The sequence below is a fragment of the Excalfactoria chinensis genome, chromosome Z, assembly GCF_039878825.1.
Source record: "Excalfactoria chinensis isolate bCotChi1 chromosome Z, bCotChi1.hap2, whole genome shotgun sequence".
Classification (NCBI taxonomy): Eukaryota; Metazoa; Chordata; class Aves; order Galliformes; family Phasianidae; genus Excalfactoria; species Excalfactoria chinensis.
In genome coordinates this window covers 24,055,012-24,079,187 of record NC_092857.1, presented here as the reverse complement: position 1 = coordinate 24,079,187, position 24,176 = coordinate 24,055,012, and the positions used below count along the sequence as shown (strand labels likewise).

The following is a 24,176-nucleotide window of genomic DNA, read 5'->3' as shown; positions in this document are numbered from 1 at the left end:
CACTCTCTTCTTCCCTAGTGAAAGCTGAAAGTCTTACCTGATGGTTGGAAGTGCAGATCTTTGCTGGGAGTTTGTGCTGTTATTACTGCTTTGCAATTGAGATGTGCTGCAAGTTGAGGATTCCTTTATTTAATGCAAACATTTTGAACTTCGTGTAGGAGCAGAGCAGGAAGTCTTGTATTTATTCTCTGTTCTAGTAGCTATTACCTCCCATCTAGAATTTACCTATATGGGCCCGATATCTGTTTAGATCTAGGTTAGGATTTTTATATGTTATCATATGCTTTGTATATTTTGCCCAATGTCTATCTTGTATATAATTCTGTTCCCCCTGGAACTTTTTTTTGACAGATTAGTAAGGATCTGAGATCCTTAGTGCAATATTAATTCTGTAATACACCCATTCTTTATAACAGTTCTTTATTTTTTCTGTTAGTGTACAGGAGTTTGTTGTATTGTTGTTTTTGTTTTTAGAAGGGTTCAGAACAGAGGTGTGCAGGTTGCTTTCATTCTGTAGGGGTTGGTGTTGGTTGCCTTGGGACATGAATCGTGTTGCTTTTTTTTTTCTTTTTTCTTTTTTTTCTTTTTTCTTTTCTTTTGAAAATCAAATAATGTTTTTTTGGGGGTTTTTTAATTTATTAGGCAATTTTTCTATAGTTTCTCCAGATGTTACATTCAAATCTCAGACCTTTTCACTTCCTAAGTGTTATGCAGTCCTGAAATTACACAGTGTGTAGAATGCTGCAGTATAATGGTGTGGTTTCTGTCAGTGAGCATTTAAATGTCACTGCAGTGTATGTCTTTTTAGTGGGTATTTAAGTGCTGCAAAACTGGATTTCTAAAAGCTGTACCCTCACACGAGAGGGAAGGGCCACACTATATATTGTAATGAAATTGAAGTTTTCTTTTCTGTAGTAATGCCCTGAAGCTGCACTGACAGCTCAAAGTTAAAATGAGGATTATACTGGCTGACTGCAACTGAGATTAATGCTGTTAATTCCCCTCAGGGAAATGTTCTGCTGCTGCTCTAGACGTTTTGGCCAATGTATTTCGTGATGAACTTCTGCCACACATCTTGCCCCTTTTGAAGGAATTGCTCTTCCATCCCGAATGGGTAGTTAAGGAATCAGGTATCCTTGTTCTTGGAGCAATTGCTGAAGGTAAGGCAACAGTGAATATCAACTTAGTAAACCTATTGTCTGGCTCTGAGGCAGGTCTGTGATTCCTTCTATGTACATTTACTTGTGAAAATAAATGTCTTTCACTGATCTAGTTTCAGTGATGAATCTCTACACCTACTAGTTGGTGACTGGTGTTATTTAAATTTTAAGTTTGGTATGTTTGGAAGACTAAATAACTTACATTTTCATTCATTTCCCTTTTCCCACCTCTTTAGAATGTATTTATTGGTCACTAATTAGATAATAATTTGATTTTGTACAAGTAAAATATTTAATAATCTCAGCCCTTAGATTTTATTCGTTGTTTTCAGATATGGAAAAGATCACTCTTCTGACCTCAGTGCCCTGAGCCACTTTTAGTGGATTATTTTCTGTTTCACATTTGATAACTTAATTTTCTCAGTGCTTATGGGCTTTTTGGCTTTTTGGCTGTGTTTCCAGCATCTTTGTCCTTTTGGCAGATGGTAGAAATATGTTTGTGCCTGTATCTGCCTGCATTATCTTTCATTTTTCCATAGTGCCTACTAAGTACGTTTTCTTTGTTGCTGAAAAATCTTTTTCGTTGGTTTTGATTTCAGCTCAAGCAAGGTGCAAGTTAGTACTTCTGGTAAATCTTAATGTGTTGTTCTCCTCAGTGGCATGAAAGGTCAGCTATTGCTGATCAGAAAAAAGAAATTTCTGGGGAAAAAAAAAAATAAAAAAATGTTTTTAATGATGTGATTATTTGTTATCAAGGTTGTATCTTTCTGTATTTGTTATTTTGGTCACTCTTGGGTAGTCTGGCTTAGGATTTTGAAGCTTTATAAGCTCATTTAATAAAACAGTGTTTCTAGAGATTGGGGAAGCATTGAAGCAGAAATACAGTTGCATATAAATTTAACTGGGGAGGCTTGACTGTTTATGGTAAGGTTTCTCTAGATTAGATGGACTTGCTTTGTATATTGTTAAAATGTACCATTATGCGATAGAGCATGACAGTGGCCTTTCTAGGAAGCATTTCTTCTCGTTTATTCTGGTACTGAAGTAACTAATTTTTGTTGGGTTTTTTTTCTTACAGGCTGCATGCAGGGTATGATTCCATATCTTCCTGAGCTGATCCCTCACCTTATTCAGTGCCTCTCTGACAAAAAGGCTCTTGTGCGCTCCATTACATGCTGGACTCTTAGTCGCTATGCACACTGGGTAGTTAGTCAACCCCCAGACACATACTTGAAGCCATTAATGACTGAGTTGCTACAGCGTATCCTGGATAGCAACAAGAGAGTACAAGAAGCTGCCTGCAGGTGAGCTAAAGCTTAACCTAAAAGCACTGTCTGTGATACTGCTTCTTCACTGGAAATTTTTTAATGGTTTACTACTGAATGCATGGCCTCATTTTAGCACGTTGTATTGGTATTTTTCATTGAAACAGGAGTAGATTCAGCTTTACAAATTATTCCAGATTCTAATAAAATATAGAAGTTTTATTCACGTTTCCTTCATTTTTCAAAGTATATTAATAATCAAGCTAAAAAACGTGTTGCAGTAAAAGAAACCATCTGTGTAACACCTGTTTATTTTCATTATTTGAAGTTTCATTGGCTGGAAATCTGTTTTTTATATGCCTTGGAATAAGATCAATACTGTTAACAATAGAAAACTATCCTAACACGACACTGTGTTGTAGCTGTCTCAGTATTACCAAAAGATTCGAGTAACTCTTACAGGGGATATTCCTTTTTCTCTTGAAAGGAAATCCTGTGAGATAACTTTTTGTTCTTTGTCTTGCTTGCTGATATTTGAAAAACAAAACAAAATTAATGGCTTTGCTACCGGATTCAGTGTTAATGAAATGAGAATGGTGCTCATCTTGTCCATGAAGCTCATCTGTGTCAGTTTATGTGTGGGGCAAGAATTTATGCAATAGGCTGCTAAGGAGGTTTCTTCAGAAAGCGGAATTAGATCTCCTTGTGATTGCATGCCTAACACTTGGAGAGTTGTTGGGTGCATTTTAGGTTGTTGGGTTTTTATTTGTTTGTTTTCTTAGATTTCAGCAGTACCTGTCAACACACTGTTCTTGTGCTAAGCTTTGCTCAGTAGATATGTTATTGTCTGAGACAAACATAATTAATTTAATGAAATGCACTAAGTAAGTTTTGCATATTAAACAAATGTTCATTTTTGTCTCTGGGACTTTACAAACCTTTGTCTAGCACATTTCTTCAGCTTTAACTTCTGCTCATATCCACCTGTCTTTTCACTGTGATGACCTTCTGTTCCTTCCAGAACAAACAGGAACATAAAACAGAGTCCTTTCTTCACAAATTTTCAGATCCTATGAATCAGATTTACTTACAAAGTCTGGGGAAAAAAAAACAAAACCCCTCCACATTCCTGTTCACCTTGTCTAGAAACATGGTTGAAGTGTATGTGTAGTTGAAATACAGCTGTGCTACACTTACTCAGTGCCCATATGAAAAGTTTATGAATGGTGTAACATGCATTGGAAACTGCTAGAAGAAACAGAAGTATTTCTCCTTTCAGGAGAGCTAAAATGGAAATATTACAAACAATGATGCACCTGATTTTTTTGGTGTGTATTTAGCCAGTATTAGATTTATACTGTACTTTGAAATGCTCTCTTCGCAGTAGAGATGATCTAATGCCTCGTTGCAGTTAAAATAAATAGCTTAGGAAATTCCACTTTAAGGAAGATGTAGAGCTGTTAAAAATAAAAATGCACTTAGTAGTTTTATAAATAGCAGAATAATGGCTCTTCTTAGAGAGAAGCTAAAACCTACATCCTTACAGCAGCTATATTTAAAATTGCTCACAGAATACAAGATGTTTTCATCGCTCATTCTTGTATCATTGCAGATATTTAACTTCCATTTCTGTGATATTGAGGGAAGTGTTACTTTATTTGGAGACACTTGAAAAGATATTTTATGGAAACATTTTTTTTGCTTGCATTCTATGCCTTTCTGAAAGAACTCATCAAAATAATACAGTAAATAATTTTATATAATGTTAGTGCTTTAATTATATAAGTAAAACAGCCATTTAGTGTCACAGTTGCATTGTTTTAAGTGAAAAGCATTTTTGTATTTGGTATCGGAGTAGGAGGGGATCGTTCACCTCTTATAGTGTTGCATACATTTTTACTCTTCAGACCAGCTGATAGTCTTCTTGACACGAGTTACACCAGTAAATTATCAGTAACTCTTCATTTTTTCCTTTAATTGCTTTTCTGAAGCAGCATGTCTTTTAATGCTGTCATTCATAAGTACTTGGTGCTGTGAAGTTTTTTTTTTGACCAAGGGTGGCTGAAATTATTTATTCATCCCTCATTTTTACTTTTGTTTTCTTTGTCTCTCTGTACCTGTTTTTCAGTGTAGTGTACTCCTGTGAATGGGGTCCCAGCATTGTACTGGACCAAGAGCATGTAGGCTTCAGGTGTAGATACAGTACATGTTAAATATAGTAGGCTTCTTTTTAGCTCATAATGAGCAACTTCAGTTGTTTTCTGCTATTTAAGTTAAAACACTGTAACTTGTACACAGTAATGCTTTTGGCAGCACAGTAGGCTTTCTGTGTATACATTACAGTTTTTACAGCAATTATTTGAATTTTCTTCATCATAATGCAAGATCCTTAGGTCTTCAATCAAAATATTACTGCAATAACCTCAGTCTAACAGTTTGGAAAATATACCCAGGATGAATAAAGTTTTATGTTCAAAGGAAATAGATAATGTGGGGTGTTTGGGGTTTGCACTGTAGTTTTTGGTGTGGATTTTTTTTTTTCCCCAAAGGTAATAACATTGTTTTTGGTTTTTATTCTTGTCCCTCAGTGCCTTTGCTACCCTAGAAGAGGAGGCTTGTACAGAGCTTGTTCCTTATCTTGCATATATACTTGACACTTTGGTCTTCGCATTTAGTAAATACCAGCATAAAAACCTACTTATTCTTTATGATGCTATAGGAACTCTAGCAGATTCTGTAGGCCATCATCTAAATAAACCGGTGAGTACACCTTACATTCTAATAAATTACTCATCATACTTCTATAGTATGTTTTACACAATGCAGAACAGATACTGACTTTTCTTTGTAGGTTTTGATGGTACTAAATATTTGCTTACAAATATATATAAACTGCATTTACTTTACCCACTGTGCACATGTTCCAAATTTTGTAAAAATTGATATAAGTGTACTGTTTTCTTTAATGTGCTTCAAGTCATGATTATTTAATTCATTTTCAGATTTTTTTCAGCTTTGAGATATGTGTATCAATATAAGTATTACACGAGACTTAAGGGGAATTACTAGAATGTATGCTAATTTCTAATGACCAGTTTTCTTTTTTTAAACTACTTCCAGCTGCTCTGTGTGTCTTTTCCTATGCAGTGGAGCATATCATTAATAGAAATTGTATGAGAGTGGAACAGACATGCAATTCACAAAAAAAAAGCACAGACAATGCAAAGGCCAATACTCTAGTATGAAGCTCTTTGCTGTTTTCTCTTCAACGTACATTTGTTAGTAGAATATGTGTATGTCACATATTGTGTGCATCTTCTTATGACGCTGTTTAAATTTATTTTGCTGTAGTGCTTCTTTCTTTCATAAATCTACTAGAGTAAATCAGCCCAAGTTGTTGCTATGGCACTTTGCTTGCTGTTCAAGACATCCCACTATGAAAAGGACCTCTCTTTTGATCTCTTTGTCCTTTTTGTATAGCCTAGAGGCAAATAAATGGGAGCTCTTGGTGATGGTGAGACTTTCTTCAGTCACTTAGAATATTGTGGTTTTGGACATAGCATTAGCTGACAGGTTTCGTTGGCTACTCAACTATCTTCTGGGGGCTGTAGCACTAATATAGGGATGCTTTACTTAATGTCGTTGCAACTGAACAGGAACTCCTGAACTGAAGCAGGAGAAGATCAAACAGCTTGTTTCAGTAGTGACTAAGTTTATTCTCCTAGATGGATAGAAAGTGACTTTCCTCATGCGTGGTTAAAGGATAACTTGAGGATAAAGTTTCAGAAATGTAGGGTAGCTGGGTTGTAGCAGCAGGGTAACGTGAAAAATTGAGAAATACAAGTGGCAATTGCATTGCTGATTGAAAAAAAAAAAAAAGTAAAGAAATTCATAGGCCCTACAGCAGTTAAATTTATAACAACACAGACAGCTCTGGAAAGCTGCAAAACTGAAAACAAACGTGGAAGAAAAAATACACTCTTTAAAGGTGATTACATGCCTCAGTGGAAAAAAAAGTCTTTGAATATACTTTATAAACTCTAATATTAAGCTAATTGTGCATATTACAATGATTGGTCTGCAGCACATCCATTTTCTTTTATTGAAAAAGTAGAAGTGATTTTTATTATATCCATGTTCTGACCTTGAAATAAACCAGCATGCAATCAAGTATTTCAACATCTGATGCATTTTCATCCTGAACAGGAATATATTCAGATGCTAATGCCCCCATTAATCCACAAGTGGAACATGTTGAAGGATGAAGATAAAGATCTCTTTCCTTTATTAGAGGTAAAAGTTAAAATTTGAATATCATAGATCAGCTTCTTTTATGGGAAATGCTTTCTGCTCAAGAAACTACCTACTAGGAAGTGTTAACTGCAAAAGCTTACAGTAAAGCTTTGTATTGGTTGTTAATATACAGATGGTAGCAAAGATGGTAACAAATGTACAGAAGTAATAAGCAAAGGGAAACTCGCCAGTGGTGATGCCTTAGCCAAAGAAGCTGGGGCAGTCCTCACTGAACAGCGATCTCCAAGAGTGGGAGTCAGCCCTTAAATGAGGTCTCAGAGGAGGTGGAGTTAAGCTCCACCCCTTCTGGGAGCACAGCTGCATCACTCTCACCTGTGCTCCCGCAGCTGACCCCACACTTGCCTCAGCTGATTAATCAGAGGTTCAGGCTGTGATTACCAATCTCCTGTACAAGCTTGTAGCAGAAGCCACTTAGATTGATTTTCTACCACTCCCATGTGTTTTCCATGAGAATCTCCTTTATTTAAAAAAAAAAAAAAAAAAGTTTTTTTTAGTGGTTATGTTTTCTCCTCAATCTCCTTTAATACCTCTATTAAAACTACTGTGAGACAACCTGAAGGTATGAACCAGACTGTGTGGTCTATTCTTTGTGCATTTCAAGTGTAAAGCAGGACAAAGCTTTTAGATAATTAGTTTCAAAACTTTTAAGCAATGTTAAGGCTTGAGCATGACCAAAATACTAAACCTTAGTGTAACTCCTGAGGTAAATTACAGTAATGTAAAATAAAATACAGTAAAATATGCTTAGAGATGGCCAAGAAAGAAGATAGTGCTGCCTGAGAAATCTTGTTAACTGTTATGTTTGAGAGAATAGCAGTTCACTGGCATTTCCCTTAGCTGAGCTAACTGGCACAGTCATTCTGGATTGTGCATTCACTTAACAGTTATATTGGACAAACTTAAAATGCTACTGTATTTTAATTGACCTCTCACAAGTAAAAGGCTATTGGGTGAGGTGAGGAAGATTTGACTTTTCTTTCTCTCACTCTCTCTCCCCTCTTTTTTTTTTTTTTTTCTTTTAATTTCAGTGCCTGTCGTCAGTTGCTACTGCCTTGCAATCTGGCTTTCTTCCATACTGTGAACCTGTGTACCAGCGTTGTGTAAATCTAGTGCAAAAGACCCTTGCACAAGCCATGGTAATTCTCTTTTACTATTCCAATGTTTTCAAAGTAATTCATTAAAACAGTGTATGGTCCAGATAGGCTCAAGCGGTGGGTCCAGGAGAACCTCATGAGGTTCAACAGATCCATGTACAGGGTCTCGTACCTGGGTTGTGGCAACACCCGCTGTCGTTGTAAGCTGGGGAATGTAAGGGTGGAGCACAACTTCACTGAAAAGGACCTGGGGTACTGGCCAAAAACAAGCTGGATGTGAGCAAGCAGCGTGCCCTCACAGTCCAGAAGGCCAACCACATCTTGGGCCACATCAGAAGAAGTTTGGCCAGCAGTGCGAGGGATGTGCCCCTCTGACCCTCTGCTGTGTAGTGGTGAAACTTCACCTGTAGTACTGCATCCAGCTGTGGAATCCTCAGTATGAGAGAGATATGTGCTGTTGGAGCATATTCAGAGGACAGCCATAAAAATCATTTAAGGGGTGAAACACCTCTCCAATGAGAGCTGTCTGTCCAGCCTGGAGAAGAAAAGGGAGACTGTCAGGTCTCTCTGGGGAGACCTGATAGTGGTGTTTGAGTATGTGAAAGCGGGCTGTGAGAAGGAAGGGGTCAGACTCTGTAGGAGGGTCTGGTGCGATAGGACAAGGACATGGTTTCAAACTTAAGAAGGATTAGATTGGGTATAAGGAGAAAATCTTTTACAGTGAGGGTGGTGAGGCACTGGAACAGGTTGCCCAGAGGGGTGGTGGGTGTCCCGTCCCTGGAAACATTCAAGATGAAGCTGGATGAGGCTCTGAGCAACCTGATTTAGTTGTAGGTATCCCTGTTCATTGGAGGGGACTCCAGATGATGTTTAAAGGTCCTTTTCTACTCAGATGATTCTGTGTTTCTACAAACTATGTAAAGTTAGGGCTTGCCAGGGTCATCTGTAGTATAACATTGAATCTCTGAAACTGTTATAACAGTTTTGCGTAACCCTGAGAAAATGTAATTCTCATTCTGAAAATGCATGTTTATTTTCTGCAGTTGCACAATGCTCAACCAGACCAATATGAGGCTCCAGATAAGGACTTCATGATTGTGGCTCTTGATTTACTCAGTGGTTTAGCTGAAGGTCTTGGAGGCAACATTGAGCAGCTGGTAGCTCGGAGCAATATCCTGACACTGATGTACCAGTGCATGCAGGTGAGATGAGAAACTGATTTGTCCAAGGATTTTCTTTAAGATTATCAGAAACACATTTAAGAATTGTCATATTTCTTCTTTTTCTCCTTAGGATAAAATGCCTGAAGTACGACAGAGTTCCTTTGCGCTGTTAGGTGATCTGACAAAGGCATGTTTTCAGCATGTTAAGCCTTGCATTGGTATGTTTCCTTTGTGTACTAAACAATTAACTTGTTTTACAGACTGATAAAAGGCTCCTTTAGCCACTGTTAATCTCATTTTTTCTATGTCTTCCCTGTCATGTTGTATATTTTCAGATTTCTTTATCAGTAAGGGACTGCAGCTTTTTTTCCTTCAGACTGTGTGTTTAAAAGGTTTTTTAGACAGTGTAAAGCATTCATTTTGCTGCTTGATTTTTACAATGTAAAAGCTGCTTGTTCTGCTGGAGTACATAAAAATATTTACTTAATTAGAACAGTTGTTCATTTGATAAATTTCTGAATTTCTACCTTTTACTTTGCTTTTTTAACTAGAATCTACATTAAAATTATAGATAGATGTACTATATATACTTGGCACCGCGCTGGCTAGCTCATCGCTAGGGCTTTAAACAAGAGCTGCTGGGAGAAGGAGCTGTGCTGCAGAAAAACAGGGAGACAGGGAGCACAGTCACTTCAAGAAGCAGCAGGGGAGAGCCTCAGATTTGTCCTGGAAGCTTATGGGAGTACTTCTGTAGGAAAGTAATGTGTCTTAAAGCTTCTCTGGAGTGCCTCTATTCCCTTGTGTGCAGTGTATGAAATAAACAGGAGAAGCTAGGAAATGTGCACTTAGAAAATTATGATCTTATCGCTATCACAGAAACATGGCAGGATGACTCACATGACTAGAATGAGGGCTATGAGCTTTGTAGAAGGGATAGACGAAGTAGGAGGAGTGGAGAAGTTGTTCTCTGTGTTAAGACTGTGTTATAGAATGCTCTATATATAGATATATATATAATCTATAATAATAATAGATATAGATATATAATATAGGGAGCTCCCTCTGAGAAGGAGTCAGGAACAGACTGAGATCCTGTAGGCTAAAATTAGGGACCGAACCAAAAATGGACAGCTAGTGCAGTCTAACACAGGCTTCCTGATCAAGGGGAGCCTATTGATGAGGCGTTCTTGCATCAGCTGCAAGAGGTGTCATGATCACAGGATCTCATCTTGATGGGAGATTTCAACCACCAGATATCTGCTGGGAAAACACCAGAGCGAGGTGCAAACAATCCAGTGTTAGACAGTCCTACCAGAGGTGAAGTTTAGCAGTGCGTAAGGGATTGTTAAAGAGGTTAAGACTGAAGGAAGCCTGGACTGTAGAGACCATGTCCTGGTTTGTGAGCTTGAGGAATGTGAGCCTAGCAGGATGGAGTCAGGACTCTGAACTTCAGGAGGTCAAACTTCAGGCTCTTTGAGGAATTGCTGGACAAGATCTCCTGGGAAACTATCTTTACAGATAGAGGAGTGGAGCAAAGCTGGCTTTGCTTTTAGGATGCCTTTCTGAAGCAGGAAACCAGCATGGCTTGGCAAAGATGTACTGATCAAACTGAGAGAAAGAAGGGCATGTACAGGCAGTGGGAACAAGGACGTGTTATCTGGGAAAAATGTAGGAATGTCCAAACATGGACAGATGGGGTCAGGAAAGCAAAGACACAGATGGAATGGATATTGGTGAAGGATATTTAAAAACAACAAAAAGGGGCTTTATGGCAGAAGAGACAGGCCAAAGACAGTGTACCTCATTTGGTAAATGAGAAAGGAGAGCTGGCTATAACAGATATGGAGAGGGCTGAAGTACTTAATGAGCTCTTTGCCTTCAGTGGCAACCAAAATTCTTGTAGATGTCACATCTCTGAACTGCTTGATGGGAACTGGGGGAGCAAACTGCCCCTCGTTGGGAGGACAGAGCAAGTCAGAAACCACTTCATGAGACTGAAGTCCACGGAGCCAGATGACAGGCATTCCAGGGTTCTGATGTGGAACTGCCTGATGTGATTGCCAAGCTGCTCTCCATCATATTTGAAAAATTGTGGCTGTCAGGTGGCCAGAAATAGGGCGACATCACTCCCATTTATCAGAAAGGGAGGAAGGAGGACCAAGGGATCTATGGGGCGCAAGCCTCACCTCTGTGTAAAGTTTTGCACTTGCATCAAAGTAATCCCAGATATGTATACAGACTGCGAGAACTCCTTGAGAGTAGCCTTGCTGAGAATGACCTCATTACAGCCTTCTGCTGCTTAGGGGGTGATTATAAACAGGAGGATAATCAGATTTTTACACAGGTAGATAGTGATAAGATGGAGGAAAACGGTTTTAAACTAAAGGAGGAGTGATCTAGCTTAGAAGCTGGTAGTGCATTTTTCCTTGAGATACTGAAGAGGTGCTGGAACACGTTGCCTAGAGGGGTTGTGGGTGCCCTGTCCCTGAAGGTGTTCAAGGCCTGGTTGGATGGCCTGGGCAGCCTGATGTAGTACTTGATCTAGAAGTTGGTAATCCTGCCTGTGGAAGGGGGGTTGGAACTTGATGGTTCTTGAGATCCCTTCCGACCCAAGCCATTCTATGATTCTGTGATCTATATAGAAAGTGGAGAACTTGGCTAGAAGATGTGTTTTGACTTGGGTATTGTTTGTTTTTTGTGTTTGTTTTGTGTTCAGTAGGAATGTAACATCAATTATATGCTTCCACGATATTTGTTATCTCATCCTTCAAATGTTCTTGACATACACTTTGCCAAATGTATTCTTTGATAGGCTTGGGAATGTAATGTTCTAGTGGCAGATGTTATAATGATAGATTTGATTGCCTTCTGGGTTCTTCTTTTGTTGTTAGCACACTTGAATATGTAGATATCTAAGTGATTCAAGGATTGTTCAACTATGTTATAAAACTACAAGTGCTTGTAATGGAGTTGAATTTGCTTTTTCCCCCCTACTTCAGTTAGGGAAGGGGAGAAAGAGTGTTTATAGAGTTGCATAAAGATAAAGCCTATTAAAAGCATTTTAGAGTCATAGTTTGAAAAGATTTATTAATCTACTTGGATTCTAAAATCCAAGTTTATTTGATATATAGCAGAAATGCAGCTCTCATTAATAAGTGTGTGATATTTCCTAGGTATTTAAGTAGGCTTACGTAATTAAAAAAAAAAAACAACAACAAAAAAAAAACTTTTTTTTTTTTAAATGTTTTTTTTTAGCTGATTTCATGCCCATTCTGGGAACCAACCTAAACCCTGAATTCATTTCTGTGTGTAACAATGCTACCTGGGCAATTGGAGAAATCTCCATTCAGATGGGTAAGATAATTTTTCTTTGAATCTCTGCACATTTAGCATGGTTAGTCTGTTTTGATATTGTTTGTTTGTTTTTAGTTTTTACTGATACTTCCACGTTAAAACTGAATTTAAGATTGAGATTTGTCCTTGATAATTAATTCAGTGTATCAAATGTGCTTAGATTATATGTATTGACAATCATTTTCTTCTAAATATTTCTTTTTGACTATTTCAGGTATAGAGATGCAGCCTTATATTCCAATGGTGTTGCACCAGCTTGTAGAAATAATTAACAGACCCAACACACCAAAGACATTGTTAGAGAACACAGGTACCCAAAAACTGAAGCGTTTGTGCTGAAGGAATTGCAGATTTTTTTTTTTAATGTTATTTTTAAAATTACGTAGGGGTATAACACCAGAACTGATTGTGTTGCAATATATTTGGCTTTTTAAAGCAAAAACAACTCTGTTTTGCAAAAGCTCTTACAAGTCTCAGTCTTGCATCAAATTTTCTATTGTATATCTGGAATCTTAAAGTTGTTGCTTTCTCACCTCCAAAACACTTAGTATAATTGTCATCTATTTGATTTTCTTAAGTATTCTTCCAATGTTACGTATAAATTACAGATAACAAATATATACAGTAACTCTTATGGCTTAATATTAGCCTTATTTAAATATATGCAAGTTCTTATGCAGGCGCACCTCTCTAGTGTTTGAAACAAATATGATTGGTATTTATAAAACAAAGAATAGATTATCTGAATTTAAAACGAACAAACAAAACTTTTTTTAAAATTCTGATCTGTGAGATCATCAAAATCTAGATTTGTGATGGCATTTTTACCCTAACATAGCTGAAGTCACATACAACTTCTGTTTCGTGGTTACAGTAGATTAATAAGTAATTCTGAAAGCAAGCCTAAAACTGGCACACATGTTCTATGCTCTGGCCAATAGCTGTGCCTCCCAAACTGGAAGTAGTTCCCAAACCATGCTGGAACTTCTGAGGCTTGTTTCTTTTGCATTTATGGAGTGCACGTTCTGGTAGGAAGAACACCTTCCATACTTCAAACAGAATTTTATTAATAATCTGACAGGTTTCTCATTTACTAATTGGGAATCCTTTTCTTGTCTGTTTGAAAACATATTGTCCTGTAAGAAAATATTAGCTTAGTCATTACAACATGACATGACTGAAAATTATGGAAGTTTGTGTTATGCTTAGCATGAAGTAAATTGGCTACAGATTTTCAGTGTGTATTTCTCCTCCAGTGTTCTCTTAATGTAAAAGCTGTGCTATAGCTACATCTCTCCTACCATTCTCAGTTTAGTATGGAAGGTGAATTTGAAGGAAAACTACATGGTTGTGGGATAAAAGAGATACTGCCTTTTGAAAAGATAATTTTGGAGCAAATATGTACTTGTTTTCAAATAGACCATGAAATTGTATGTCAGCATAAATTCCTTCTCCCCATACTCCCAGCCCCCTTTCCTCTTCACTGATGGATGTGTAATACCTGTAACTGGGAGGCATCCAGTGCTTAAACTTTTGCTTCTATCACTGTTGTGGAATTTTTGGAAGCATCCAAACACTGACACTTTCTTTATTCTCTTAATAGTTACTTTAAATGTGGATGCATAACTGCAGATAAATGTTGAGTGTGGTGTACTTATAATAAGTTTGTTGTGGGATATTGTGCTGCATGTCACTGGTATGTGCAAGAGTATTACTGTTTTCTGCTTTAGCTTGCTACGTAAGGAGCCATGAGCACACATTTATAGAAACAGGAGACTGTTAAATAAAAGTAGTAGTATTGAAAGGGAGAACGTGTCAGAAACTTGGTTTTTGACAGAAGTTTCTATTCCTTGTACAAACTGCAGTGGTGAAAACTTAAGTGCATTTCAATTTGAAACTTGTATTTGAAAAGCAATTCAAATACATTTTAATGAGTTAGATATGCTGAAAATTTTAGATCCCGAGTTTTGAAATAGTGCATTGCAAGTGAGCAACAACTTTCTTGGAATGGTTGAAATTCATACTACTAGTATATCCTACACCAAACTTTTATTGGAGAAAGCATCATCTGCTTTATTGCATGTTTCATGAAACTGTTCACAAATGCCTGTTTAATTAGAGTGTTGCATAGTATGTCCCTTGAACATAGGTTTCCTTTCTCTGCTTCATATAAATCTGCTGGATTTTAGTATTATTCATGTATTTTGCTTCAAGTAATCCTGATACATTATTCCCCACCCTCTCCTTTTTCTAAAGATTAATCTTTTGTGAGTTGAGCAAACACCATTAAAACACAGTTATAAAATGTTTTTTCTGTCTGTCCCTCCATAAAGGACTACCAAATCATATGAAGAAGCAGTTTTGCTTTTCATGTGTATTTATGCCTTTGCATCAGAAATCAGATAATCATATGACTGTTACGATTAAGTCTGTTGTGAAAGGAAGAAATTGGTATTAAAGAAGTAACTTTGAAGTTAGTTGCTGTAGAAACCACTTGAAATTATCTACAAGCGTATAAAGAGAACAGGGTTTTTTTTTTTGTTTCCTTAAATAATTTTCATCTATATAACATACATAGACAGGTCACAGTGTATTCCATGTAAACACACTTCTAAACATACTGTTAGTCATAGATAAGCGTATTAAAAACTTGAATTCTAAATATTGAAAAAATGTTTAGGATACTTTATAATGAAGATGAAAATTCCTTTTTGTTTAGAGAATCCCTAATAGTACACTTTAATAAGATCTCAGTAGTGCATGACAGGTAAATTTAACATAAAGTAAGCGGAGAGGGCAGAATGACTGCGTACATCAGAAAGCCTTTTGTTTCTAAATTGTGTTTTTGGTGTTCTCTCATTTACTTCTTTAATTTTTCTTTTACCCTGGAAAGTATACCATGTATGTTGCTGCCTCTTATTTAGGGGGTGGTAATAAACAGCACTGGTGAAATCTTATGTTTATTATCATACACAGATTCTGTTGGTTTCTGTTTCTGAGTTATTTGTTGTTTTTTCTTTATTTTTTCTCCTCCCCCCTCATTTGCTCATGTCTTGGTTGGCGTTTGGTGGTGTATAACCGTGATTGCGTTACCTTAGCAATAACAATTGGTCGTCTTGGTTACGTTTGTCCTCAAGAGGTGGCCCCCATGCTACAGCAGTTTATAAGACCCTGGTGTGTATTATTCAATCTTTTTTTTTTTAATTCATTTTTCTTCACTCTCTTTCTTTCTTTCTTCTCTCTATCTCACTTTTAGATATATTTTCAGTTGGTTACAAAATCTCAATCCTTAATCATTGCCAACCATGTGACTAATCTTGTCCTATCAGGTTTGTGAGTTTTTAGTAGCACCGTCATGTATTTTTTTTATGTTGTGGCTAACGACTAATTTATGCATGGGATAAGATTGTCACATGCTTGCTGTGTTAAAGCTTGACTATGAAAGAGCGTTTTAAAATCCACCAGAATGATAATACAATGCATGCCAATACCGTAAAATTTAAACTGCACATTACTTTACTTAAAAAAATCAGTCCGAGGCTTGAAATGCTGTAAGGAATCTGTGTTTATAGACCTGTTTTATGTATAAAATAGCTTGCTTGCTGCTATAAAATTTAAATAACTGTTCTGTAAGTGGTATCTGACATAATTCATACCGTGATAGTATTACATGTTCTGCTTCTAATAATGATAGTTACTATAAGTATTTCAGATACGTGTTTCTTTTGTATTTAATGGAATACAGGTCACACTTAATAAATGGTACAAGAGAACAGGGTTCTGGAGATGATAGATAATGGGAATATGCTAGTAAACACTGCAGTAACTGTTCTACTGTTCACAATAGCATTTCAAATCATTTTATTTGTGTGGCTTATTCCATCAAATACTGTCATCTAGATCTGACTTGATTGAATGAAAGCATGATAAAACTAGCTAAGATTTTTTCTAACTTACTAGGTGCACCTCTCTTCGGAACATAAGAGACAATGAGGAAAAGGATTCAGCATTCCGTGGGATATGTACCATGATTACAGTCAACCCCAATGGTGTATTCCAAGTAAGATGCATGAATAGATCTGTTTTTTTTGTTGTTGTTTTTTTTTTTTTTTAATTTACTTGCATAAAATGTATTAGAAAATATATATATGGAATATTAAGAAGCTTAGGTTGATGCTGATTCAGTGCAGATCATGATATGGCTTTATTTTTGAGGTCAAGAAGATAAAAACACATTACAGTGATACGTATCACGATACTTCTGGATTTCTTCATCAGTGAAAAGGAGGAAAAGAGGTGTTAAAAGCCAGTTTTTTATATCTACTTAAAATGGGTATCTAAATAATGAACTCTGACTAACACTGTGAATGTTGCAATATTTCTGTCAGTGTTTTGTGTGGAGAATCTGTATGAGAACATAAGGCAAGATCTGACATATTAAATGCTATTGTTCAGATGTAATCTAGGCTTTAAATAATAAGGAACAAAAACGTTGACTACCTGTTCATTCTTATAACCTGGGAAGGGAAGATTCTGTTTCAGCATCAGATATATTGCTTGAATAGTTAATGTGACCAGGAAGGTGCTCTTTAAAATAATTGTATGTCTCAAGAATAGAGCATTACTTGCTCTTCAGTCTCCACAGCTCTGAAGTTCAGCTATACCAATGTAACAGAGGAAATAGAGGTGAATTTCCTTCTCTGCCTGAAATCGCTCTCCTTGAGACACAAGAATTGAGTCTCTTTCTTGTTCTGAACTTTTCAGATCATTTCACTTGTGTCTTGTTCCATGCTCGTCGTTTCCCTTCTTTTCTGCTGTCCATTTATTCTTTCTCACATAAGAAGAGCAGAAAATTAAGAACTCCTCTCATTTTCCCATTTCTCATTCTCTGCAGTAGTTATCTTTGGCTCTTATCAACACACATGTGCACTGCCAACCTGATTATTGGAGAGGGGTATCTTAGCAATATAGTAAGAAACGGAATGCATAACAGCAGGTGAACTATGTTGCAGGGATTATGATATAGCTTTGGTTTTGAATGTCACGTGCATCCCTAAAATTAACTGTGGCTCTGCTTGAAGAAATACAGTTGCTTTTTTTCCAGCTGGAAATGTATGAGACAAAGCTCTGAGCATGGTCTTATTTCTTGCTTGTTGTTAAAATGGTTTGTTTTGGAATTTGAACGATTGGACTGAAAGAATTGGAGTTAGCCAGTCGTGTTGCTAGAGAGGAAAAGTGCTGTGGTTTTGTTTTGCCCTTTTTTGTTGTTGTGTTTATGATTTTAGCTTTAAAATTAAATGAACCTCATCAGACAAAGATACCCCTACTCTATATTTCTGTACATGTAAGTGTAAAATAATTTACCATTATTGTCTGCTGAAAATGAGTTTTTTAATTAGTATCAAAAATCTTACGTGGTTATTAGAATGAGTTGAGCATTGCTTCCAGACCTATAAATTAGGGTTTCTAACCTGTGTGATTGTTTAATCTTATAGGACTTTATTTTTTTTTGTGATGCTGTTGCATCGTGGATTAGCCCAAAAGATGATCTCCGAGACATGTTCTGTAAGGTAATGTTTCTCCTATGACCGTATATCCTGATTATGGTTTGAGATCCTCTGTTTCTTTCTTGCTGTGTATTTCAGTCAGTACTTCTTGTGTTTGTGAAGCTTCTCTGCAAAGTCATGAACTTTCAGACAAAACATCAGAACAATCTGAAGGTTGTTGGTTTTTTTACTTATATTTATTTAAGTGCATTCAAGTTACTACAGACTAATTTTTAATGGTGTTGAAAAGTTCACTTAAAATTTTAGTTTAAAAAATAACCATCCTCAGAGAGCTTTTCATATTGTCAGTCTACTGCATTTTGAAAAACAGGGGTTTTTTTTATACCTCATTTAAGTCATCTTTGCTCTAGAAAGTGATATCTGTATAGTTGAGGATTTTTTCTTTTGCCACGAAAAAGCCCACTTTATTTAACAGAAATGTCTAGAAGAATGCAAACAGATAATATTGCAGTTCTATCCTGTTCTGTTTGTCTCCCATCTTGGATGAGCAGATCTCCAGGGAACCAGTGTACCCTGAATATAGGATATATATCCTATACAACTTGTATATAAAAATTAAACAAAAGAGAAGACTGTTTTGTGTAAAGTAAGAACAAACAAAGAGTATATTTTCCATTTCCAGAATGGAAACTAGTGTCAGAGGGAAATAACAAATATTAAAAGCTTAAAAGAAAGTCACGGATGCTGTCTGTGATGACAGTTTTAAGCAGTTTCTGTACATGTTTCAGCACTGCTCTATTGGCACTCAGTGCTTGCCTCGCTAAGTTAAACTCCTCTCAGATACACAAAACTAGACACAGTGGGTTTTGACCACTTTGTATGAGGACGTGTATGGCTTTTTACAGTGTATTCCTTTGTCTTTCTCCTTGCAAGAATGGAGACAAAGCCTTCATCGATTGATGGAGTATGACTTTTTTTTTTTTTTTTTTTAAGATTACTTTCTCATTAGACTGGATCTCTTCACCAACTGAATAACAGATTGTGCCATTTAGAAACTACAGAAAAAACATTTTTCATAGTCCCCTGAAGTCTTTTTGTGTGATTTTTTTTGTTCATCGGCCTTAGAGCTGATAGAGGAAATAACCCTTCCAAGAGCATGGGGAAGACAGCTGTCAGTGTTGAGATCTGTCACATACTCCTTAAAATTTTAAAGACAAGGCACCTAAAGAGACTAGGTGAAGAGATCTGCTAAAACAATACTGGAAAAAGATTTATTTTATTATTATTGTTTTTGTTTTCAAATGTTCCTTTTGCCATACCTAAACATTTTGAGATCTCTGGTAGTTTTGGTAGCTGGATTGGGTGAGGAAAGAAACCTGTGCTTGGATGGGATTTTCAATGGAGAAAAATAGTTAAACTCATTGCGATGTCTTTACTGTTACATCTGGTTTAAGGACAGCTCTGTTTGAAAATGTTGTATTGATTTAGAGTGAAGTCTGTACTATGAGCTTTAAATATGACAGTGCCTTTTTTGTGAAAGCATTTTCATGACAGGCCATTCCACAATTAGGTATAGTTGACTTTTTAAAAAGAAAAGAATGTTGAGACCCTGCAGTGGTTTTCTTGTGAGGAAGAACTTTTGCACCTGCTTTTGTTCTTTCTTACGTTTACCTTTCAACCTACTCTTTTCAGAGCACTAATACTGAGGCCCTTTTTCACGTAATCATTTAATTTCCATAGTTCTCAGTTAAGTTACCATATTGAAGGGTCCAGACTGAAGCCAGTAGGTGGGGGGGGGGCTTGTCTCTAAACACTGTTTTGTTTTTAGCGCTGTAGATCCTTGCTGTTTCAAGGTGTAAAATATTTTAACAACTTCTGTTTTAGTCACAGTTGTTTACAGGTTCTGTGGGAAGATGCAGCTGTTATGGGATTGCTTTTAATTTGTGCTAGAAATTAAAAGGCATTAATTCTGTAAAGTACCAGCTGTAGTTCTGGCTCAGTTTTTCTTCCGGAACCTACAACACATCTACAAACTGAATGTATATACTATAATCACAACACAGAAAATGTGTAGTTTGGCAAAATGTTTAGCATTGTGGGATGGCCTAGCTCTAACCTGCACGTCATGATATTCAATAAATGAATGTTAATTTGAATGGGTAACTATATTCTGTACATTACTTAACTGGTTCTTTTGTTTCTTTTAAGGGAGGCATTACATGTTAAAGGAAATATAGTAAACTGGACAGTTCACCTATACAACTCAGCAGTCTAGAGGATTGAAGGCTATTGCTTATGTTGCTTGTGAATAACGATCTTGTATCTTCTGTTTAGTGATTACTTTTACTTACCTCTTGTTGCTTTTAGATTCTTCATGGGTTTAAAAATCAAGTTGGGGATGAGAATTGGAGGCGTTTCTCAGACCAGTTTCCTCTTCCCTTAAAAGAGCGCCTTGCAGCTTACTATGGAGTTTAACCTCATGCATTGTAGCTGCAGTCCCATAATTAGAGGTAAACACATGAATCTTCCTTGCAAAATAGTCATATTGCGTACTTTCTTCCTGTTCCTGCCTTATAAAAATATTAGTGGACTAGATGAACATTTTGAGACAAGCTGTATCAGGTATCTTCTGAGAAATAAGAAAGGGATAATGTTGAACCAAAATCCCTGTAGCTGTAGCAAAAGCAATTGTTTCTCTATAGAACAGTATACAGTATGATTGGTCATGTATCAAAGGTTAGAAGACTATGTGTAACTGTATCTGTTTAGGTTTAAAAAGCCATGTGCGATCCTCAGGCATCCTCAGGCAGCTTAATAGACACAGGCTCCGCGCATGTCTTCTGTTTTAGAGGATAACAGATGTAATATAAGGCCAATATTTCTCTAGAACAGGAAAACAAGTTTAAGACACTTTATCCATGTGAAATCCAACACATTCCTAAGTACATGTTAGGTGGTCTTAGCAGTTAGTCGAGGATATTTCAATGGTCTGCAGGGCTGCTGTTTATAGAGGTTGATGTTTTAGGAAGGCTGATGTGTTTATTATTGCAGTGTTCCACTTTATGTACCAATTCAGAGTGGTTACCATTCTCTCTGAGAATACTTCAACTTAATCAAAGAACAGTAACTGTGGATTCTAGAATGACTGTACTGCACCACCCTGCTTTGTGTGCTTTCTGTGCAGTCTGTATAGGCAAAGTACCTGTGTATAAAGTAGTGTGATGCCATGAAGAATTCATTATACTACCCAAAAAAAAGAAGGCAGGTGGAGTTCATTCATCAAGTCACTGTATAAATGTAGTAATTGCTATAGAATATTTGCATAGAAAGTAGAGAGTGTACCACATGATTCAGTTGTAGTGTTGAATCAACATCTGTTTAAAAATCAGCCTAATGTTTTTCAGAGTTGGTGTCATAATAAATTCTATTTGATTTGCATGTTTCACCTGAACAATTGATTAAAAACAAGCAAACTTCAACCACGTTAACCAATGAGAGCATTTTAGTTTTGATGTATGATTGAATTTTTTTCCTTCAAATGAAGAATAGCACCAAATTGAAAAAAATAAATAAATTACTCTCCATTTCTGTTGGAGAGGCAGTATGGCTATCTTGTTTAATCTTCCTAAAAGTGAAATCCTTATCTTAGTGGAAGATAAGTTTAATACCTACTGAACATCAGTTTAATACCTATTGAACTGCTTCATAATTTTGTACTGAAAGGGCAAAGTCTTTTTAAAGTATATACAACTCCTTTCATCTTTAGTCTAAGCTTAGATGCAATATTGGAAATGTCGGTGTTGCCTTAAAGTTTGCGTTGTTGTCAAGAATAAGTCTTCCTGTTTAAAACTGTTTTTTTCTTTAAGCAGACTCAGAAAGGGAACATCTGGGCACAAATTCACTTCTAAGCTTGGGTTGGCACTTACTATTTTTTTATTTTATTTTATTTTTTAAAAGCAAAAAACTTTTTTATGCACAGGTCTGTCATTCAAGTTTCAAAGCAAGGTTTGACTACACCTTTATCTTTTCCTTTACAGGTCCTTCAGTCTGGGAGACTATGAGGGAGCCTCTGCACCCAGGGAAAATGTTACCCTTTACTGGGGGGAAGGGTAAACCAGTAGGGAATACAGTACAATCCCAACCCTACTGGGAGGGGCGGGAGGGAGGTGTTGCCGTCACTGTATTAAGTCGATGTTGGGAAATGTTTTAACATCTGGAGCCTTTGTGGGTGGAAATCTGTCTCCTATTACAACTCTGCACTGGATGTGAAGAAGAAAAAAAAGAACCTTTTCACAAAACAGCACATTCTGGAATATTGTGGGGATTTGTACCAAAATAAGAACCATATAATTGAACCATAGGGATACGTAAAGAGGAAAACTATTTTGCGCACAATAAAGGAAACCTAAGAATGGGGGGTCACAAACAGTAAAAGGCTTTCTTTTTCTTTTGTTTTTCTTTTTTTTAATTTTTTTTTTCCTTTTTTTTTTTTTTTTTTTTTAGTAAGGATTTTCTACATTATTTCATCCTGCTTGATGGGATTCCTAGGAATTTGCATGTTAATGAAGAACTACACAAATGAAGTTAGTACAGTTAAAATGCAGCTTGTGTCTGTATTAGGAACAGGCACTTGCAGTGTATGATAGAGAAACACCAATTAATTAGGGTTAACTTAGGCAAAATGAAGCAACCTGCAAGCTGCCAAATGAGTCACTCCTTTCATTCTTGGGGTAAAGGGAGGGACACTTCAAAGGAGAGGTTGACATCTTAATTTTTGCATTAAAAAGAATTTAAGGTAGTGGATATGATTTGATTATTGTACTTCATTAGATTTAATTTCTAGAGTAAGGCATTATTCTTAACGTGCAGTTTAAGGTTCAGGCATGCGTTATGGCTCATAGTGATCAGAAGTAATTTAAATTAGTGGGAAAGTAGCATGCTTGCATCACATAGAGTGAAATTGGTATACATTTACCTATGTTGCGCCAGTTTTGTGTTGCAGTTTACCAATTCAGTATAGCCCTGCATTTAAAGTTCCTTTTCTAAGATTCTGTGGATTTTATTTTTATTAAGAATATAGATATAAAGTACTGTAGTTAACAATTAGGCCTTGAAATACCTTTTAGGATCTGTTAAGAATAAGATTGATATTGTATTGTGTGTAACCTGCACAATGTGGAAAGCTGATATAGCTGTGCAAAATACTTGCCTCTGTGCTGTCAGTGTGATGTGCTTTCTGCATGGTTATATACTAGTGATTATATCAGAATCTCTGAAAATGAGTTACATGGTAAGACCTGTTAAAGGCTGCATAAATGTTAGTTGGCACGTAAAGACAGTTGTAGAAGTTGATGACATGATTGCTATATTTGTGTTTATTCCCACTCAACATATTATCTTCTATGCTTTCTTTTTGTTCAAAGCATGATCTTAACGAGATGTTTAAGTTAATGGATGTAATAATGCAGGGTATCTACACTGTATCGGCGCATGTTGGTGGCCCTTTGTGATGTAGTTAAATGCACAAGGGTGCAAGTTTAAAGCTACAGAGTGAAAGTTGGTTTGGATCCTCTTCATTTCATTTGTTTAGCTTTTCTGTTGTGTTTTTTTTCTCTACTTACATGTATTCCTGTGAATAAATCCTTGTTAAGTTAACCCTTTACTTTTCCTTCCATGTGTATTTTCTTATGTACTGTGAATGTGAAATTCTAACTGGTACACTTGATCTTGTGTCCATCTGAAAGTGGCAAGTCTTTATTAATTTAGATTGCCTAAAGAGTATCCCATGATGATAAAGGAAAATGGAGAGATTTTTAACTCTGCTGGTCAGAGGTGAAGCCACACCTTTCCATTTTTCAAGTGCTGCATAATTAATCCGCAAAACAGAATTAAGCCATAACAGCCTTTTTATAGATTTAGTTTCTCACCTTTGCATTGCAGAATGGATACTGGATAACAGGTTTTGTTTCGGTTTCGATTTTCCTTTTTTTTTTTTTTTTTAAATCGCTCTTCTTTGCATGGTTCTATTCTCTGAGTGCTGAATGATTTAGCTATTGCACTGAAGCTTGGGCTGTGTGAGTGTGAACTTAAAAAATTATGTTTAAAGAGGAAATTTTTTTTTAATGCATGATAGCATGAACATTTTACATGCACCGCCACCCTCCCCTCCCCCACACTTTGTCCTTTTTACGCTTGAAGAATAGTTTGGACATGTACTGTATGAAGTACATTCAGTGATGCTAGTACGTAGTATTTTTTTTTGCAAAATTGCATGTGATTAAATTGCTTTCAAATCACTTTGCTTCAGTAGCAAATACTA

General features: G+C 36.4%; 1 protein-coding gene across 3 annotated transcripts in view; it reads left to right on the top strand.

Moving 5' to 3' along the window:
* Positions 1–22,287, top strand: part of TNPO1 (transportin 1) — a 51,643-nt gene extending 29,356 nt beyond the window's left edge. Inside the window, exons 12-25 of one of the 3 annotated variants that reach the window (XM_072359546.1) lie at positions 1,008–1,160; positions 2,239–2,464; positions 5,014–5,185; positions 6,632–6,718; positions 7,768–7,875; positions 8,877–9,035; positions 9,127–9,214; positions 12,252–12,350; positions 12,565–12,660; positions 15,449–15,524; positions 16,311–16,410; positions 17,846–17,920; positions 20,225–20,367; positions 21,895–22,287. In XM_072359546.1, the coding sequence (XP_072215647.1) occupies positions 1,008–1,160; positions 2,239–2,464; positions 5,014–5,185; positions 6,632–6,718; positions 7,768–7,875; positions 8,877–9,035; positions 9,127–9,214; positions 12,252–12,350; positions 12,565–12,660; positions 15,449–15,524; positions 16,311–16,410; positions 17,846–17,920; positions 20,225–20,332 (1,547 nt within the window). In that variant the 3' untranslated portion in view covers positions 20,333–20,367; positions 21,895–22,287. Of the gene's footprint in view, positions 1–1,007; positions 1,161–2,238; positions 2,465–5,013; positions 5,186–6,631; positions 6,719–7,767; positions 7,876–8,876; positions 9,036–9,126; positions 9,215–12,251; positions 12,351–12,564; positions 12,661–15,448; positions 15,525–15,606; positions 15,680–16,310; positions 16,411–17,845; positions 17,921–20,224; positions 20,368–21,894 lie in introns of those variants that run through there. The other 2 variants (XR_011905996.1, XR_011905997.1) reach the window with 2 other exon arrangements.
* Positions 22,288–24,176: the final 1,889 nt, after the last annotated feature.